The sequence below is a fragment of the Corylus avellana genome, chromosome 9 (genome assembly GCF_965113065.1).
Source record: "Corylus avellana chromosome 9, dhCorAvel1.hap1.2, whole genome shotgun sequence".
In the NCBI taxonomy this organism is placed as follows: Eukaryota; Viridiplantae; Streptophyta; class Magnoliopsida; order Fagales; family Betulaceae; genus Corylus; species Corylus avellana.
In genome coordinates, this window is record NC_142498.1 from 20265684 (window position 1) to 20282980 (window position 17297).

Sequence of the window (17297 nt, forward strand, 5' to 3'; positions counted from 1 at the left end):
TTCGATTTTTGTTGAACTTTTTATTTGAAAATATAATCATAAGTTTATGTTATATCTGATATTGGCATTTCATATCAACTATTTAAAGATATGGAATAGTCACACTGTCTCCGACACTTTCTGTTGTTCCCCGACACCTTCCTTGGTTCCTGCGCCGACGAGTGTCCCACATGCGACTCCGCAAGGACCTCCACCTCCGCCTTGTGTGCTGCTGGTTTTTGGACTTGGATTACTTTTGTATTCTATTTCTGTTTTTGTATTTTGGTTGTATTTCTGTTGTTTGTTGATGATAAATCATTTTCTATTTTTGATGTTACTCCCTCAATCACTCCCCCCCTCCCCCCCCCCCCAAGTGATTGTTCCACTTATTCCAGCAAAGGTTTGGGGTAGATGTATGGCTCTTTTAAGGGTTATGCTTTTGCCTGTCATTTGTTTGAGTGTTATAATCACTTTATGTGGCCGATTTTTTGGCTTTTGCTCAAGTTATAAAGGTCTGAATAGTTTATGGTTAATTAGAACCATTTATGCGTCAATTGCCTATTCGGTTGTTTCGGTTTCATTTTTTTCATTAGCACTGTCTTTTATGTTTGAGTTTGTTGTTGAGGCGCTCAACTCTTGGTTTGGTATTATGTTGTAATCTATTTATTATATTATGAAAGTGCAATATTTTTTTTTAAAAAAAAAAATTACTTAAAAAAAAAAACAAAAGTATTTTTTTTTAAGACAACTAAAGTAATTTTTTTTTTTTTTTTAAGACAACTAAAGTCATTTCACTTTCACATCAATTGTAAAGTAAAATGGAAACTAGTCCAAACTCCGAAGTTTTTATTTTTAATTTTTATGTAAGTCAAATTTAAATTAAAAATTAAAAATTGGGATTTGAAGGCTGAACTAACGTGAAAGAAAAACAAGGAAGGAGAAGGGGGAAAAATTCTACGTAGAACATTCAGTCTGTCACTAAAATGGTGAAAGCGGTAGTTGGAGAAGAAACCCGACTCAAATCGATCGAGGATCGCCTCAGCCAATCCGGACTCCCCGTTCAGGCACTCTTTCTCTCTCTCTCTCTATCTCTCTCTAGATATATATATTCCTGAATATTTGAATGTATGTAATCGTTTCAATTAGATGAATCTGAATTAGGGTTTTGTTTATCGCAGGTGGGTCTCGTAATAGGCAAGCTGAGCTCGCCTTTAGACCGGGGGTTCGTTTACGATTTGATCCCGACCCCACCAAACGACGCCGGAGAGCCCGCGTGTTCCCTTGTCGAGACCGTCAAGGATGACAAGAAAAAGGGGCCCAAATCCAAATCCCAGGCCGCCGATTCCTCCTCTTTGCACATCGATCACGACTGGATCGCCGAACACGCTCGGCAGGTTTATCATTGGAACCGCATTGTTCTGAATGTTTTAATCAGTTGTTTTTTTCTTAACGATTTTTGTGAGCTTTGCTTACAGCTCTTATATCGGTTTCTCAGGTGGCTAGAATGCTGGTGGGCGGCATAAAAGTGGTTGGCATCTATATATGGGTTAGCGATATTGCTTTCAAAAATTCAACCATAGTGCTTTGTCAGGTAATTTTTGTCTTTCTCATTCAACTTGATTTAGCTTAAAAATTGGATACTTTTGGGACATGGCAAGGCACTTTACCTAAGCTTTTACTACAAGAGAAATTCTAGGGGTACCAAATTTTTTACAAAGAGAGGCTTATTAAATTGATGGGTAACTCATTCGTCGGAGAGAAACAAAACAATTAAGTAAAAGAAATGTAACGGGTACCAATGAATGAGCTACACATCAATTTGGTAACACTCTCTTGGTAAAAGATTTGGTACCCCTAACATTTCTCTTCCTACAAGTTCAACTCCTGTAGAAGCTGAAGTAGCACTCCATCTGGCACTTAGGACTAAACAATTAAATTTACATGTTAAATTTTGTTTCTTAATTTTTTCCTAAGATACTGTTGTCAGTTTGTGTCCCATGTCGGTATTGATGCTTCTTAGATAAATAACAATTAATGAAAATAGCACTTGCAGACTGTAAAGGCAGTTGCAGAAGCAACGCCTCTGTCGGAGATTGATCGGGAGGAAAGACTACTCATTCACATTTGTTACAGTCCATTGAGGTTTAAATCTTATCTAGCATGCTATATTCTTTCCCACTTATAAAAAGAAAGAAAAACATAATATATCCTCTCTTCCCAATTGTACCATGTTAATTAATTTACGAGGTTGTTGTCATGCTGACGAAAGAGTTGATTTGTGAAGGTGGACATGCCGAAACTGCACATGGACATCAAATATTACATCAAGCTGCCTGCGACCCTGTGATTTCAAAATGGGAAGGGTTTTAACTTCTCTTCAGACCTTCAAGTGCACCTACAATTTTAATCTTAGGTAACAATTGCATCGGCCATCAATCTTCCATATCATAACTATTGGTTAATGATTTTTCTTATTTGATTTTCAATAATGTCTTTCATTACTTATGATAATTGATGCTTTCTGTATACATAATTATATCCCATTGCGTAATGTTGGATAAAAAATTCTTCTGCCTCTTGAGTTTATTTTTGGAGGCAGTGTTTGATGGAGATCCTCTTTGTTAAAATTTCCCAGACATGATCTGGTGTAAAGACACTAATGTATCCAAACATTAGGCATAATGTATCTCTGTAAAGAGAATTATGAGGAAAAAAATCATCAATATATTGAAGTCAAGCATGAACTGATTAATGCCCCCAAAATTTTTATCAGTATCTAACCAAGGTGCGACTAGAATCCATCTTTGCACATTTTATCATCTACTCCACAAACCTTCAAAAACTTGTCAATGAAGTTAGCTGCAATTAAGTTATGTCTGAGGTCAATTTTGAAGTCAGATCAGGTTCTTTCTGCATGTAAAGCTATGCTGGCTGCATTAGATGCAAGCATCTCTGTGCACCTTTGGGACTAGAATATCAGGCTATTGAACTGTCACCTCATATTCTATTTGTAAAATTTCAACAGTATTTTTGGTGCTTGTCATTCTAAAATTTCTTGATGTGACACTGTAGGACCTAAATGTTTTACCGAGTTATATACTTATATCTCATGGTTGAAGCTGTCTTTTCACAGATGGCCCATATGTCATGAAAGTGCATCAAAAGTGAGAACATTAAGTGATGTTCTTCGTCAAGGAATTTCTCATCATGCTAAAGAGCTAAAAGATACAAAGGCACTGATTGATGGTAATTTGGTAAGACAATCTTTCTTTTTCTATAATTTGCCTTTTCTTTTTTCTTTTTAAATGAAGTTACTTTGTTAGTGGATCCCTTTAATCAGTTTTTTTTTATGAGTTTTTGGATCTTCCATACATTTCTAGGTTCTTAATGATGAACCATGCACATTGGACAGGGTGCATGAAGTTGAACTGCTTCTACCATTCATGAAAGATACACGTGCAGAAGGTGTGCTGGCAATTCCTTTTTTCCCCTTTTCTTTCCTTCTCTCTCTCTCTCTCTCTCTCTCTCTCTCTCCAATTTTTGACCATGTCATTCTTCGTGATGTTTCCATTGTTTTACATTTTACTTTGTATGTCTAATTATTTGTTTATGTGTTCTAAAGCATGCAGCCAAAAAGATGTTCTTGGTGTTCTTGCCTTCAATGGATCTGTGTGTTCTTTTGCATACTTGAATCCAAGAGAACCAATTTCACAAGCTGTCTCTGATATAAAGGTATTCAATAATCAGTTACAGGCGCTATCATTGGTTCTTGCTTTAGTTGAAGGGTAATGTAAATTTCACATTCGTTTGGAAATGCCATGAATTATCATTAGTTGATTGGATTTCATGCTGGTTTGTTGTATTGACTGCAGACATATTTAAAAACCGGATGAATACGATGAATAGTGTCAGGCACTAAGCAAGTGGCTTTTTTTTATACCCTAGATTTTAGGCATCTCTAAAGTCTTTTGATGTGCTGCACCACAATTGCCTAACTAATGATATTCATCTTATATCTACTTTTGAAGTGGAATGCTTGCATATGGTGGCTGCATTTATCAAAAAAATAAAGAAAAAAGGTGGCTCATCACTAACAAGAAGTGGATAAGTATCACATAAAACTTCTGCATATTTTTTAGTCCCGTCTTTCCCATCTCAGGTAGTTATTGCTAGCTTCTCAATGTACCACTCGGATTGTTTTTCTCATCAGCTTCATTTTTATGGCCCCCCTGAAATGGAATGCTTGAAGTTTTGTTTTGATTTTTCCTACTGGAAAATAAATAGTTCTCGAGAGTCTTACTCTTATAAATAGCTTATGGTTGTTGCTAATTGTGCCATGCAATCTTCGCTTCCTTTTGTGTGTAGGGGGATATCATCATGAGTTTGCGAAGTAGATTAGATATCATCTGTGATGAGGCATATGAAGATGTGGGGCCAAGAGATGATGTTAGTCAGGAAGCAGATGATGGGATATTGACCAAGAAACCTGTTTCGCAACTCGTCCTGCACTTATTAAGGTGTGTTAACTTTATATTGATACGAATTTGTTTTGTTTATAGGATTGACAGGAAATTAATGTTCATTGCTGGTATAGCAATTGGTGTATGACTGTCATTTCCATCAATCAATTTTGTGAGGCATGTTGATCAATGGCATCGATATCAATCATGCATATTACCTGAAAATACATAGGCTCTCCCCCCCTTTCTCCCTCTCCATTAGGTATGTAGCATTTTGAAGGATCTATGGAGGATGCCTTTAGTTTTTCATTGCAACTCCTTCCTTTCCTACATAATCACTTGCTTGTAGGGGGTTAATCTATCTTTTGTGTAGCAATTGGTCAAGAGTTGAATCATCGTAGTTAGGGCATCACTCTTCGTTGATACTTATTTTTGTTTGCCAGAGCATGATCTGAGCACTGACTACATCTGTTATTCATTTGAGAACAGAAAAGAATGCTGTCTTTCATTTCCTCGAAGAGTATTTGTTCCTTGGTTGGCAGGCACATACATATGCGACCACTTACAGTCATCTGAGACTCTTGAGGTACGTACATCTAACTTGATGAATAAAATATCTAGGTGAATGGTTTGTTGCAAGGAAAATTTGAAAAAGAAAAAACTCTCTTAAACAATGATCTCAAAAATAACATGTTCTTGCAAAATGAACCGGTTTGTTGGCTCAGCAGAGGATTAGCACTATCTTAGTTATTCTTACTTCTGCTTTATATGCTCACCTAGGTTCTAAAAGATCATTGTGTTGAGCTGATGTCCATGGAAGCTCCAAGTGATACCTCAACAATCTTGGAACCAGAAAATGAAGCTCCATCTATGGTCACTAAGTCCTTCTGGGATGTGTCAATCCCCTTCTATTCAGCATCTATCTCTTCCGTAGAGAAAAGTGGAAGTGACACGAGAGAGGAAATTAGAAAAAAATCTACAAAGTCAGATAATTTCAACGTCATGGGTGCTGTTCTCTTCCTTCTCCTATCAATCTTAGTGGGGTTTGTGCTCTATGTTGTTAGGGGATCAAGGTCGTAGTTCATCAGGTAAACCCTTACTTACAATATCAAGTGGGTTAATTTTTGTAGGCATACAAATCATTCTTTGTACTGTGTGGGAAAAGTGTTGAGTTGAATTTTATTTTGAAAACGTTCATTTCTGGTTTATGCCTTCTAGCCAAGACGGCAAAGCTTCATCTCCAAAACAGTCCCTACTTTGAAAGCTATTTCATGGTAAATTTGAATATATCTGAACATCAGAAAAATTGGAAAAGAAGAAATTCATTATGAGCCAATCTCCAGACAATGTATATACACGTTATATGTTCCATATTTGCACGTACTCTATCGTTACGCATTTCTTACAAGCATGTGGTCATATTTGTTCTGAAGACCGAAGATCAATTTGTCATTCCAAGACCAAAATCATAGTCATGTAGGAAAGCCGACATTTTGCTCAAAAAAGAAAAAGAAAAGATAGGAAAGCCGGCAAATTCCCTAACATGGGATCCCGCTGCCAGCCCCTTGCAATCGGGTAGGCAGTTGAGAAAGCCCTCGATGGGGCTGGCTCACTCATATTCCAAGCAAGTTTTGAGTTGCCCAAATACTTGCTTGGACTTGGACAGGATCCCCTGCAATCGCACAGGTTACATTCCGGACAGGGATTGCAGCCAATCCTATTAAGGACTTGTTTGAGATTGCATTTAATAGGCTTAAAAGTGCTTTTAACACTCAAAAAACTCATTTGAAGAAAAAGTACTCGTTTGATAAAAAAATTAAAAGCGCTTTTAAGGATCTAAAAAGTTTAAAAATGGTAAAAAAAAAACACTTTTGATAAAAGCTTAAAAATAAAGCTTTTGCCAAAAGTTCTATTTGACATAAAAATTTTATTTCTTAAACGCAATTTCAAACATGCTCTAAGTGTCCACTAGTCGGTCAAGGCACCCGGCAAATCTAAAGGGTTCAAACCAATTGAGTCTTGAGCGACAACATCGTAAGGATTATAGGATCCACAACCGCTTTTGCTTCCTCTTGTAAATTGCAATAGAATTGATTATCGAAGCATAACTTTGTGTTATTTTTATTTTTCAATTTTTAGTTTTGATATGCATGCTATTTATTTATTTTTTTTTTTGGGGGGGGGGGGGGGAGTTTTTAGTGATTCAAATGTATCATAAATTCATGAACAAACCCTTTTAATTAACGATAGCTTTTGCTTTATGCAACTTAACCCCTACCAATAGAGGAAATCATAATCTATGACCTCAGTGAAACTCGCATGGAGCTTGTATGTGCTGGCATGGTGTCTTCAACAAAGGTATAGGAGCAGTAACATTGCTTTCCAGTTTTCAGCAATTTGTTCTGTACTAGGCGGTTTGAGCGTTTGTTAACTAGCAAGTTTTCTACTACCTATGGCCGCAACTCAAAAAAATTAGGCTTTAGCGCCAACGAAATCTTGAGCAAATCATTAGAGAGAGAGAGAGAGAGAGAGAGAGAGAGAGAGTGAGTGAGTGAGTGATTAAAACAGAAACCTTACTAATACTGTATGTTGAATTAAGCAAACGTACAAAAAACAAAAACATCTTCCATGGCCACCATAGAAAGCCAAACTTAGTTGAATTAACCAAACGTGTCCAAAACTTCCATCTGAAAAAGAATTGGCACCTACAACTCTGTTATAGGCTTTAGATCTACCTACTCTCTCCATGAATAAGGAATCTTGAAATTGCCTTACAGATCTACCAACCTTACATAAATGGACACCTTATTTTCTATGGTAAGATATAATAGCTTGGGAATTACCTCAGTGAACGCTTGTGAAGATTCGTCTGATGTGTATCTTAAGGTTATTCCACCTTGACCTTCGTTATAGGCTTACACTTAGTTTGGCACTCCTTTCTCTGGATGCTTCTCAGTTGCTACATCACTGGGAAGATCGAGTCCATGAGGGATTTTTCCAGGATAGTTGGTTGTTGAGGAAGCTGATGACTTCAGGCTGCAGAAAGAAGAGCCAGAAAATGAATGTTCTGCATTAAGCTAGAATATGGGATCTAAGGTTTTGCAAATGGCAATGCTCACCTCCTATCAACGATGACCACTGACCGAAGCTCACAATTTGCAAAACTGCATGTAGATGTATTTTTTTTGTGTTTAGTCGCATTGGATGAAGATCTAAGGCAAAAACAATATATCTATATATCTGCGGCAAACCCCCGTGAGAGACTCATACATCGAGTACAATCAACACACACAATTTGATTGCTCCACTTAAACCCTATATTTCTAGAAAATAACTTTGTATGGTCTCAGGATACGAAATCCATACTACTGAAGCAGACATAGGTGCCTGCCATGAGGATGCCTCATCAGAATTGAAAATTGGCACAAGTAATTAAAATAAGTATACAACATAAGTAGAAAGTTTCTAATTCTCAAGAGATGACCTAGCAGTTTCAGAAACATTTTTTTTTTTTTAACTAATAAGATATTATCAAGAAAAAGTTCAAAAAAGAAAGCATATCTAATGCAAAAAAAGTTTTTTTTTAACAAAAAAAAAAAAAAAAAAAAAAAAAGGAAAAAATCCAAAACCTACTCAAAATGCATTTTGGTAAAGATCATTGAATATATACGCATAGAACTTTTAGTTTAAAATCTGAGAACCCAATTATGTGTTTATTAACAAGTGAAGCATATAAACGAAGATAATACTTACTTTGCGCATATTTCACTCTTCACAGACGGATGACATTCATTTCCAAAAGCACTTAGGGTATGAAACAAGAATCCACTGTGGGTGACGATTGCAATCTCCTTCTCTTCACGTGTCCACAGCCTGGACCAATTGAGAAATGGGAAAAAGAAAAGAAATTATTTTCTCCATACATATGAAAACACTAATATATTTCTTTTCTATAATAACAAACAATATCACTATTTCTTTTTCATTTTTTTCCCTTTGTCCAAAAGGAGGTCTTCTCGGATGCATGTAAGACTCAACCAAATACTCACATGGAATGAAAACCTAATTTAAAAATTGACATATTAGTACTACTGAAAGATCAAAATGTTTATAAACAACTTTAGTGGTGAAAGATAAAGCATGCCAACAACTCTTTAAGATGAAGGAATGGTGTTTGAAAACCCATGCTAACCAATTGCAAACTCTACAATAAAGTAAATTGTCAGATGCCTAAGATGAAACAAGTGCCCCTTAGTTTTTCAAAGATGAGCAATTCCAAATTTGACGACTTGAATTCTTCTGTTGGCCATACAAAATCTCATTCCTTTGTTGATTGTTATGTTTCTTACAGAATATTAAGTTTCTGGGAAAGGGAAAAAAGCTAAAATAGACAATCACCAATTCAAAAACTTCATTCCCCTGGCAGCAACTTCTTCATTCTTCTCTCTAATGTCAGGCTTCCACAAAATGTCATCATCACTTTCTATCTGAAAAAGAATTAAAACAAGAATAAATTCCAAACCTAAATTGACATGAAGATTAGGAAAACAAATCAATAGTCACAGGAAAATTGACGGCCAAAGCCACTTGTTCACATTATAAAGCACCAACTATGATAAATTACTTGCCAGTGAAAAATCAATTGCAGGAAAAAGAGGGCGATATTCCCTAATGCTCCGTCTCTTATCACATGGATGAACGCCCTGTAGTAAGAAAATTAACGCTAACATAAATTCATATGACACCTAGTAATTGATTAAAAGGAGGAAGTAGGAAGGGCCCTTCATTTGCTACAATTCACTCATTTATTTATCAATAATTGACTTAAGTATTGAGAAATATGATGTGAATGCAATAACTTTTCATACATAAATGCAGAAAAAAAGCCCTGCAATATCTATTAGATGTACCATGACATACCAAATGTTCTCGGCAAAGCTCTACTGTTAAAAATGGTGGGCAATTTAGACTTGAAATTGCTGGATGGTCACTGTTCCCCGTATTTGCAACCATTAGAGGAGGCACGTTTACCCCATCTGTATATGCTTCACCACCAAAGACTCCAACTGCTGTTTGCATGGTCCTGTAATGCAGCCATTGCTGGTCATTACTTATAGCTCAAGAATTCTGACAATTTAAACATGTAGACTCCAATTTGTTCAATGAGTGGGATGTAAATTCTTCTAAAACAAAGGACGTATGGAAATATAGATTCAAAGAATTATTTTTTCTTTTATTTACTTAATTTAAAAAGCTATGAAGCACAAATACTTCAAAACCCTTGAAATATCAAAGGTTCGACACATATTGGACAAGGATACAACTTGGACATGGCTGAATATGTGTCCAAAACTAGAAAATAAATATCTTTGAATTTTGTTAAGGAGGGATACAAATCGATACAGTTTGGATGCAGTTGAGACACAAGAAGGGATATGATGAAAGCTTAAATTGAAAAAAGAACTCAGCAACTCAAGTCAGAAGCCCAGCCCACATCTCCACCGCCAGTGCACCACTGAGCCACTGATCGAACATTGGCCTCTCTCTCTCTCTATATATATATATGTGTGTGTGTGTGTGTGTGTGTGTGTGTGTTGTGTGGCTGCTATATGTGGCACAGAAATTCGGTTAGCCATAGGGCTGGAAATATATCAAAAGAGATGCACAGAAATGTCATGTTATATTTTATCCTGGGGGAATGGGTTTAGGCTTGGAAATGTGTGTTGAGAGTCTGACCTACGGAAGAAAGAATGAAGTAGACCTAATAATGACAGGTGAAATAGCTCTCATCAACAAATATGCTTAATAACAATGCTTATATTTAGGTCAGAATCCAGTGATGAGCTTATGGAAAGAATCGTTGAAAAGATGGTCTGCACCACTTAGACAGCATTAAGCACAAGGAGATGACTGAAAATTTCTATATACAGAGGCAACAAAATTGCACTAAGTTTACCTTAACAAAGGGGACACAACGACTAAATCAATTCTTTTGGAAAGTCCACTTGATTGAACATGCGTGCGAAGATTATCAACCTGTTATGGCACCACAAAATCATTCCACGACATTACTTTTATATCAAAGAATATGAAATTTGATAGAAGCAAATAGCAGGATGGACAAGAAAATCTAGAAACCTATGTACAACCAAAAGTCTCTTCCAAATTTTGATTCTGTCAAGTCTTACTCAGTTTAGAGTGATTGTTACAAAGTTCTATTTGACCATTCAAATTTTTCTAAGGATTAAAAGTTAACTCACGAACAACAAGATTTTCTACCAGGAAATCAATGGTATAAAAATATTTTCATAAAATAACACTTAACAAGAGCATAGTTATGATGAACTAACAATTAGAATTTAGAACATAATTAACCAGCTATTACCTGCTTCCAGCCAAGAGGGGTAAGGTGTGCATCAAAAAGATCATAAGATAAGTATGCACTGTGTTCCTTTTCCCCTTCCACGTTGTGAATCCCCTGGGCATGCCTTACCTGTACCCATAGATTGGTAAGACTGAAATGCTTTTTTAAAGTACAAATAAAAAACCCAAGAAATAATCTTCAAAAAGAATGTGTATCAGCGTCAATTATACAAATCCTAAACTTTCTACAATAATAGTAGCACCAATAATATAAGAAGGACAAGATTTTCACAAACCAGGTGAAGAGTTTTAGAACGGTGCAACGGGTAGAGACTTTGACCTCCAGTGGCATCCATTTCTGTGGTCATAAAAGAAGATAACCAGCATTAAAGAAGATCATTCCATTCCATGCACGTAAAGTATCAATAAAATGTGGGGCATCAAGTGATGATCCTAACTCCAGATTTGTGCTTTAGAGAACATATAAATAATGTTTGTCCAAAAGCTAACCCGAAATTGCCATGGATCAGTACAATGGGGTAGTCCCACGTGAGAGTTGGGACGGGCCCCATTTACGTGGGCAAGTGTTTGGGTAGCCCGGGCAGGTGGGTCCTGTGCCCGGGCTACCCTGGCACCTATCCGAGCAATTGGAGCCCGCCACATGCTCACACCTATTGCAATAGGTCGGGACCCATTATGGGCAAGCGCTCAGTTGTGTTCATAATATTTCACCTAAAGATAAAGACCCAAAAGCAATAGCAAAAGTAACAAAGACTACCCCTTGTTTGTTAAACCCCTTCACATTCTACCACACTATTCACTTCATTTAAAAAAAAAAAAAAAACATTAGTACTTTTATATCTAATCATTCACTTTTATAGCTTATCATTTACTTTTTATTACTATTCAAATAAAAAAATCACTACAAAACAAAATTTTCAATTTTCTAATACCACTTTTTCATTTTCCCATATCAATCATTATTTATTTATTTTTTTTTATTTCTACAAGTTAACAGTGCCGTGGTGTGGGGGTGTTGTTTAACAAACACTCAATGCTTCCGTACGTGATAAAAGGAACAAATGTGATCCATAATTGGCCACTGGCATGTGCGCTATGATGCCATTTGGGCATTTAGAACAAACACAGGAGACGGCACCAATGAGGCGCACTGTGATACTGTGAATCGGTGATACAAGTGTTACGCTACAAGTCGTTAAACCAACGACACTGCAATCATATAAATTATAAAAGCATATACCGCTATAATTCCAAAAACTAGGTTCGCATTTTGACCGCGTGGTACTAGAAACGATAAAGTAAAAGAAGAAGAACAATAATGATGATCATTGATCGTAATAACAACAATTATACCAAGAAAATGCAGAAAACATTTGCAGACACCAATCGAATCGAGTAAAACAGAGATTATTATCAATTATGGTCACCTAGAACCTCGAAACGACGAAATGAAATCCAAAATCACCGAATCAAAATCCAAATCCAAACAACAGAACCAAATCAAAGCATTATGAGACGAAAACATTTGCCAAACATACGCAGATCTTCGCACAAGCATCGTCATTCGTCACGCATACAAAACCAAACATTCCAATCACCAAAACCAAAAAACAATCAATCGTAAAATATCTCAGAATAGCCTGGCTAATCCACAGAGAGAGAGAGTGGGGGATGGAATATAGATTGGCGGGCCGTACCTGAACGAGTTCGAGAAAGTAAACGACGTCGCGGAGGCTGTGGTTGTGCAGGTGGTTTAAGGCTTGAAATAGGAGCGGGGACAAAGGAGGAGTTTAATAGAAGAGTAGGGGTATAAGTATAAGTATAAATAATGGTGGTGGGCATGGCTATTTATAAAATTATAATTGCACCCTCTGGTCGACTTCTTCGCTGATTCGTCTGCTCCGTCAGGGAAATAAATACAATCCCACGTATGGACAAGTGCGCAGCCCCAAGAGTTCTTTCCTTCAAAGCGTGAAGGTTCCGTAAACTCTTTTACCGACTTCTTCGATAAACTTTTTTGGGTGAACACGTGGCACCGGCTTTTTTTGTCTCCAATTTTGATGGCCGTTGGATGTTTAGATAGGCCAACTGCCAAATCAAACTTGAAAACCTTTTTAGTCTTTTTTTCTTTTTGCTTTAACGTTTTGGCCTTTGGACAACTTGGTCTTACTCAACTTGCCTAGTTTGTCTAGTTTTTAGTTAGAAACTTTAAGATATTTGAAATTAAAATCTAATTAGATATTTATATCAAATATCTTTCTCTTTTTTTTTTTCTTTTTTTTTTTTTTTATGACATAATCTTCTAAGCGGGACTATTTTGTATACTTACTCTTGAAAGTAAACTCTGAATCCAAATAATTGTTTATGAGAAGTGTTAGGGAGCCAAATAAACGAATTCAGAAAAATTTTCAAACTGATGTGGTAAGAGTTTTTAAATTTTAAAAAAAAATGCAATTCTCTCTCCATTGTCTATCATTCACGGTCTGTCAGACTGTCACATCAGTTTGAAAAAAAAAATTAGGTTGATTTGTTTAGCTCCCTAGTACCCCCTATTATTTACACTCAAAAAATTGAATTATTTAAAAAAAAAAAAAAAGAATTTTAGACCCGATAAGAATGCTGCCGAATCTCTATTTTTTTCCCAAAATCACAATTTTTGTAGTTGAAATTTTTGTTACCTTTAAAAGAAATTAATGGGAAGACAAACTTGTTTGGTTATCTTGGTTGTCGATTGTGATTCCATATATGGTGCAAGAGATATGTATTGTTAATTTGTTAGTGCAAATTGTGGTTAGGAAAAGAAAACGTGGTATATATGATAGCTAGACAAGCATCATTAAGTTAGTTAAAGACGGGTTTGGCTTAAATGTTGTAATAATAGTTGTCTAGCGGTCTAAATTTAATTTATTATTTTTCTTTTTTCATGAAAAATTTAGAATTAAATCGCCAACGTTGAAAAAATTACATAAGATCTCGTGGACTTTCTATTACATAATTACTGTACGTCATCATTGTACTTGTCAACTGAATTATTTAAGCAACTTTTTTTTTTTTTTTTGTAAGTAATTATTTAAGAAACTTGAATCCTTAAGATTTCGGAGATCACTACACAATGGTTGTGTGTGTTTGTCTAAGGGCAGGGATTTTTATTGTCAAAAATTTGATAATAAATGGTGTGATAATATATATTATTAAATCTATATTTAATCTTAAGCATGATTATCTTGAAAATTAATACTAAGAGAACACTAGAAGAACACATCTCCCCCTCCCTCAAACAAGCTAAACTCCAACTCCCCCCAGTCTTGCCTCACAAGTCAACCCAGAGCCCTAAAAATCCCACACTCTCGGACCCATGATGGTCTACACTCTACTCTAGCATTTCCTATAATCCACATTGGGTTTCCTGTTTTTTTTTTTTGTTTTTTTTTCTAAGCAAGGCTTTTTTATTCTTATTTGTCTCTTATAAAATATCATAGTTGATTGTTTTATGACTTTTTCTTCTATAAAAGCCAATACATCTTGCGGATTCACAACCCAAGAGCTATATTTACTTATTTTCCTGCTTGGAGGTTGAGGACTTTGTGCACAATCCACACGAACCACACCTGCAAAACAATAATGACTTATTAATTATTATTATTATTGTGCAAAGGTCGGCTGAGTATTTAACTTTTCTTTTTAACACTAATAAAAATAATTAATTAATTAATTTTTTTTTAAAAAAAATGACTTTAAACTATTAAACATATTTCCCAAATCCGACCTATGCAAGAATAAGTAGAGAAAGAAATTTACATTTTCTCCAACAAACTTGGTTTCTTTTCTTTTGGTGATGGCTTTTGTAGTGCACTGCTGTCTACTAAAAGGCCGGAGTAATCAATCGGAAGCTCTTTCCCTATTAATCAAAAAAAGCCAATATTACCACGAGCTTATATATTGTCATATGATAAAAACATTACCTCTTTTTTTTTTTTTAATTGAACCAAAAAAAAACCCTAAAGAAAGTCATAGGAATTATGTTAAACAAATTCCATAACGATGGAGATCAAGCGACTAAAAATTAGATTATCAAGCAAAAACTGTACAAATCATGAGATAATTTTGGGACTACTCACCTGGAGGGGCATTCGTGGGGGTTTTCCCGGATTCCATAGTTAACCTAATGGCTAATGTTCTTCTTGGTAAAAGTTAAATTAGTATGTAGTAATTGTCGTGAGATAAACTATGAAAAGGTCGAGTTTATATATATATATATATAGATGAACATGAACGTTTGCATGAATCATTGAATCAATAAATAAAGGGTGGTGGCAATTGATTCGATTGCATGCCCATTTTTACTACAATTAAAGAATTATTTGAATGTTACGTGTGCCTATAATTTAGTAGCTTTTTTTTTTTTCCTGAGCAACCCATAATTTACTAGCTCAAATTGGTTCTCATAGTGTATCAAATATAAAATACAACACTGAATGCTATGCACATGGTATGTTAATAAATGCCTGGCAATCCTCCAATAATATATGTATATTTTTTCTCGTTGGGTGAATTTAATGTTATTAATTTTTGGAGCAGCAGTCTTATTGTTTACACATATCAGGTAATTATTTAAAGGTTGGCTTAAGAGTACTAACAATAGACTCTCTATAACACATTTTCTTTTTTATGTTTAGGAAAAATTTCAAAAAAATACCCACATCAAAAGCTCCAAATTAAATTATAAAGCATCTCATTCTCTCTCCTTTCTCCTCTCTCATTGGTTGTAATGATAAAAAGAAATAGTATTTAATTAATATAAGGAAAAATAAGATAATCTATTGTGAAGTATTTTTTTATAGAGAATTAAAAAGTAATTTTATTTCCTAAATTGAGGAAAAGTGTTTGAAAAGCTGCTGCTGGTGCTCTAACAAAGTCATAACACAAAAAACTACATGGTGAGAGATCATGAGCTCCAATAACTATTGGATCAAAGTGGTGTGTTTAGTGTTATTTTTTTACAATTTTTTTTTTCCATTTAAAAAAAATTTACTGTTAAATCCGTGAGACCCACATGTGGATTCCACAAAATAATTTTTTTTTTTTTATATAATTAAAAAAAATGGTATTTTGAGAATTTTGACAATATTTAACTAAAAATTATAACGGGAGGGAATAATTGAAAGAAATTAAAAGTTTGAAACTCTTAATTGAAAGTTTTTAAACTTCAAGATGATAACACGTAAAAGTTGAAGGAGAATTTTGTTTTGATTTGTTGGATTTTTTTTGTTAGGCCCATCAAAGAGCACTCTCTGGTTTCATGAATCAAGAATGGAACTGTCAAATGGGCTGAGCTGGCACGATGCCAAATTCTCAAGCCCAAAATATTGAGTCTGTACTAAAACTTAACAGGCCGAACGGGACCGTCACTATATCGTTAGTCCTATTGTCGTTGACCAGCCTGCACTTAGCCCAATTGAGCATCAAAACCTTAACGGCCCTTTACGTTCGTCACTTGCTCTGGGATTATACAAAACACCCAATGGAAAAAGGACAAAAAGAAAGTAGCTGGAGAATCCAATGGCCTGGCAAAGAAGGAAATATTGTTGATCATATGAAAAACTAAAAACTACAAAAAAAAAAAAAAAAAAAAAAAACCCCAAAAATGTTCAAATTCTACTAAAACTAGACCATTTCCTCTGTGGTATTATTAGTTAATATTCCTTATTAAAAATATTCCCAAGGATTGAAGTTAATTAAGAATATCTAGAATTGGGTCTCCTTTGTTGATAAAGTCATCAAGGAATATTATGTGTATATATATATTTTCTTTCATCAAATCTTTTAGTTTGAAATGCTGTACAAATATGTTATTTTCTGTAGACGACTAGACGGGTACGTATTGTTTATGTCGCCATTACTTATCGAGTGAGCAAGTTGTGGATAATTGGAGGCACCCCAACTAATAAGTTAACATCTTCTGAAATTTCCAGACAGCTAGCTAATCAGTATATCTTAACCACACAAAAAAATCTGGTGATATCTTAGCAAGTTTTCGTCCAAAAAGTTTGGTTTGACAAAATTGAACAAGTTGGGTAACAACTATCATACGTCTATCATGCATCTATTAATGCTTGCTTGCTTGCTTAGCAGGCATTTTGGATCTTTAATCAACCCATAATCTAAAACGATCTTTTGCGTTTTGTTTTTCTCAAAGGCCCCCACCCCAATTTGACTGGAAACTTAATTAGTTTGATATTATAGAAGATGCTTTGATTATGAGAAACTAATAAAAATAATTATTATGTGAATAAGAAAAAGATGAATCACTGGATATGCCAGATTTCCAAACTTATTTTGTTGGTGGGTCAGTCTATTCAAACTCATATCCCCCACTTGTTATTTCCTAATGATATAGATCCTAAGAAAAATATGATTTCAAAATGCTAATTGGGTTTTGCAAACTAGTGTTAATTAGCAAATAACTACCAACTT

The 17297-nt window shown here is 35.1% G+C and overlaps 2 protein-coding genes across 4 annotated transcripts; one reads left to right on the top strand and one right to left on the bottom strand.

The window, feature by feature from the left end:
• Positions 1-862: 862 nt before the first annotated feature.
• On the top strand, positions 863-5767 carry LOC132189250 (oxidoreductase, zinc-binding dehydrogenase family protein). Of its 3 annotated transcripts, XM_059603901.2 has the most exons (12): positions 863-1043; positions 1158-1373; positions 1475-1570; positions 2024-2121; positions 2264-2392; positions 3113-3233; positions 3360-3444; positions 3602-3711; positions 4345-4496; positions 4929-5025; positions 5220-5527; positions 5658-5767. In XM_059603901.2, exons 1-11 carry the CDS (start codon positions 963-965, stop codon positions 5517-5519), a joined length of 1485 nt encoding a protein of 494 aa, XP_059459884.2. In that variant the 5' UTR covers positions 863-962; the 3' UTR covers positions 5520-5527; positions 5658-5767. The 3 variants fall into 3 exon arrangements, with proteins under 3 accessions (XP_059459884.2, XP_059459883.2, XP_059459885.2); XM_059603900.2 differs by having other exon boundaries at positions 864-1043; positions 5220-5767; XM_059603902.2 differs by having other exon boundaries at positions 864-1043; positions 2033-2121; positions 5220-5767.
• Positions 5768-6991: 1224 nt separating this feature from the next.
• On the bottom strand, positions 6992-12696 carry LOC132189252 (phosphoglycerate mutase-like protein 1). The gene is made up of 10 exons (XM_059603903.2): positions 12521-12696; positions 11099-11160; positions 10825-10932; positions 10396-10475; positions 9360-9522; positions 9068-9142; positions 8838-8926; positions 8193-8312; positions 7559-7603; positions 6992-7475 (listed from the first exon to the last, which is right to left on the bottom strand). Exons 1-10 carry the CDS (start codon positions 12663-12665, stop codon positions 7361-7363), a joined length of 1002 nt encoding a protein of 333 aa, XP_059459886.2. The 5' UTR covers positions 12666-12696; the 3' UTR covers positions 6992-7360.
• Positions 12697-17297: the final 4601 nt, after the last annotated feature.